This window comes from Tachyglossus aculeatus (assembly GCF_015852505.1).
Source record: "Tachyglossus aculeatus isolate mTacAcu1 chromosome 12 unlocalized genomic scaffold, mTacAcu1.pri SUPER_6_unloc_1, whole genome shotgun sequence".
Taxonomy (NCBI): domain Eukaryota; kingdom Metazoa; phylum Chordata; class Mammalia; order Monotremata; family Tachyglossidae; genus Tachyglossus; species Tachyglossus aculeatus.
Genome location: NW_024044828.1, coordinates 20657320 through 20660415, shown reverse-complemented (window position 1 = coordinate 20660415; position 3096 = coordinate 20657320). Strand labels below are relative to the sequence as shown.

Here is a 3096-nt window from a genome sequence, read left to right as displayed (position 1 = left end):
CCCGCGCGGCCGCCGGAGACGGAGCGTTTAGCGGTTGGGCGCGGGGCGGCGGATGGGGACGCGGAGCCCGGCGGTGGCGGCGGTGGCGGCGGTGGCGGCGGAGCAGCAGCGGGGGCGGGGGCGGCGGAGGCGGAGGCGGAGGAGGAGGAGGCGGAGGAGGAGAGGGAGAGGAAGGCCGGGCCCGCGGAGGCCGACGGGGTGAGGTCCCCCTCCCCTCCTCCGCCCCCGGACCCCGGAGCCAGGACCGGCCGCTGCCCTGCGGCTCCGGGGCCAGGACCCGGGGACGGACCCCAGGACCGGACCCCCGGGACCGGACCCCCGGGGCCGGACCCCAGGACCGGACCCCCGGGGCCGGACCCCAGGACTGGACCCCCGGGACCGGACCCCCGGTACCGGCCCCCAGGACCGGCCCCCCCCCCCACCCCCCCGCCCGTCGTCGAGGCGGGCCGCGGACCCCGGGGCCGTGGAGCGCCCAGGCCGAGGCGGAGGCCCGCCCATGAAGCAGCGCGACCCGGCCCCGGCCGAGCGGGGCAAACCGGCCACCTACACCGGGGACAAGAAGGCGAAGATGGCCGCCAAGACCAATAAGAAGTGGGTCCGGCTGGCCACCGTGTTCGCCTACGTGCTGTCCGTGTCGCTGGCCGCCATCGTGCTGGCCGTCTACTACAGCCTCTTCTGGAAGCCCGTGAGGGCCTTCGGGGCGGCGGGGGGCCCCGGCGGCCCGGGCCCCGGGGGCTCCAACGCCACCGGCCCGCTGCCCAACGCCACCGTCCCGCTGCCCACTCCGGGGCCCTCTGTCCCGGCGTCCCCCCGGTCCTCGCCCACTGGAAGCCCCGGGGAGACCCCCGGCCGGACCCCCGAAGTCCAGGCTGCCCGGCCGGCCGGCCAGGAGCAGGGGCTGGGGCAAGAAGCGCTGGCCACCCCCGGGAGCCGCTGAGACCCTCCCGGAGACGGGGACGGGGGTGGGTTCGGGCTGGAGGCAGGCGTCCGTCCTTCTCCCGGGGCCCGTTTCACCCTGTCCGTTCCCGGGCTGAGCGGTCCTCCGGAGTCCCTCGGCCGGGCCCCAAGGGGAGTGGGGGACCCCTTCCACTTTGAGCATCCTCCTCATTTGCCCCCCGCCTTCGCTCCCAGACTTGGGGGGCTTGTTTTAATAAAGCGAAGGGAGGTAGGGCGCACAGCAGTAGTGGAACCCAGATACGTCAGCCAAGTGGCAAGGACCACGGCTGCACTGACCATCCCGACCCGCCTAGTTAGTAGTCAACGCGCACTTAGGAGCGAGCTACAACTACACGGCACGATGGATGTAATCCCTCCCTCTCTGGATAGGTACCACTGGTGCCTGGCAAGGGCTATCGCTCCGAAGTGGCGGCCAGCCAGAGGGCCGCAGCGCTCCTCGTCCGAGGAACTGACTTTTTCAACATCCCCTCCCTCCCTCTGCCTTCATTCCAGCCCTATGAAGATGGATTTATGGCAGTTGGGCACCCTTAAATGCAAACGTGGATTGGACTGGTACTTAAGACTTCTTGGCATCGCAGCCGAAAACCCCAAAAAGCCATTCGGAGTGGGAAGATTTCAACCGGGCTCCCTTCATCCTCTGAAGGATTCCCGCTGCCCCTTCTACCATTTGGACCGGGTCCAGGGCAGAAGGAAAGCGAGAACAGGGCCTATACGCTTTGATCCTTAACCTTTCCCGTCAAGGGGGTGGATTTAGGCGCAAGAGTGGGTTGGCAAGTATTTTTTTCTGTCTCCTTTCTGCCGCTCCTCCAGGTGTCTGTGTTCTGGTTATCGCGCCTCGCCTCACCACCGGTTTGCTTTGGGGGTTTCAAGTCTCAACTTTCAGGTCGGGACTAGGTCGGTTCTGGGTGAAACAAGAGCCCAACCAGAGGGCTTGGGAGTCGTTCCGAGCTGGGAAGGGATGTTTGGGTACAAATTGCGTGGGAACCGAGCACCCGGAAAAAAGAACGTGAACGGTCATCACTGGTGGTGTTGCCTCCCCGTCTCTGGCCCCGCATGTTCTTCCATTTCGGGGTTGCAAAACCTACTATGAAGCTGCCCTGTAGAAGAGCTGAATCCCCCTCCCTCTAGTTTCCAGTCACCTCCCCACTAGCTGTGACCAGAGAAAGGAAACCCCTCTGCCGAGTGTGACAGTCTCCACCCTTGTCACCCAATGTGGCATTCCCACTGCCTCCAGGGCCACTCCTCGCCGTTCTGGTGACCCCCCCAAGATATCCCAGCCGCCGGCCCCGGGGCCGTCTTGATCTGAGCACAGAGCCGTAGCAACAATAAACTTGCTAAAGGGACCATCTTGATCTGAGCACAAAGCCGTAGCAACTTGCTAAAGGGACCGGGTTTTTTTTTTTTTTTTTGGTTGGTGTTTATTTGTTTGTTCTTTGTTACCCACAATTATACTTACAATATGACGCTCTAGTCCTATATCTCAGTAATGTGCAAGCCTGTTGTTGTTTCGAAAACCCTTGAACACCAAGAGACTGTTCGGGACTCCCCTGGGTTTGTGGACCGACAGGATCCACGTCGGGGTCCACCTGGAGACCACCCCGACTCCGGCCCCACCCTCCGCTCTCTAGCTGTCGCTGGACCCCAGCTCTAGATGTGAATGTGACGAGAGACCTTATTTATAATTCAGCCGTTTAAGATAGACTGTACTCAAAGCCCTGTCTATTTTTTTAAAGTTTTATTTTTCAAGTGAACTAAAATACATTCCAAGAACTCTGCTTTAACCTGCGTACCTTATCACGTCTCTCGGGTTAGACTTGCTTGGGTTTGGGGGAAGAAACGGGGGCCTGGATAAATGAGGAGCGGGAGGATGCAGGGCTGGAGGGGGGTGGACGCCCTTCCTGATGCTCCCTGCGCCTTAGTCAGTCAATCGTATTTATTGAGCTCTTACTGTACGCAGAGCACTGTAATAAGCCCTTAGGGGAGTACAGTATAACAATAATGACGATGATGGCATTTATTCAGCGCTTACTATGGGCAAAGCACTGTTCTAAGCGCTGGGAAGGTTACAAGGCGATCAGGTTGTCCCACGGGGAGCTCACAGTCAATTCCCATTTTACAGATATAATTCTCTAATATAAC

The 3096-nt window shown here is 61.5% G+C and overlaps 1 protein-coding gene across 1 annotated transcript; it reads left to right on the top strand.

Annotated features, from left to right (window-relative positions):
- The first annotated feature begins 453 nt into the window (after positions 1–453).
- INAFM2 (InaF motif containing 2) lies at positions 454–2738 on the top strand. The gene has a single exon (XM_038741520.1). The coding sequence runs from the start codon at positions 497–499 to the stop codon at positions 935–937; it is 441 nt and encodes a 146-aa protein (XP_038597448.1). The 5' UTR covers positions 454–496; the 3' UTR covers positions 938–2738.
- The last annotated feature ends 358 nt before the right edge of the window (positions 2739–3096 follow it).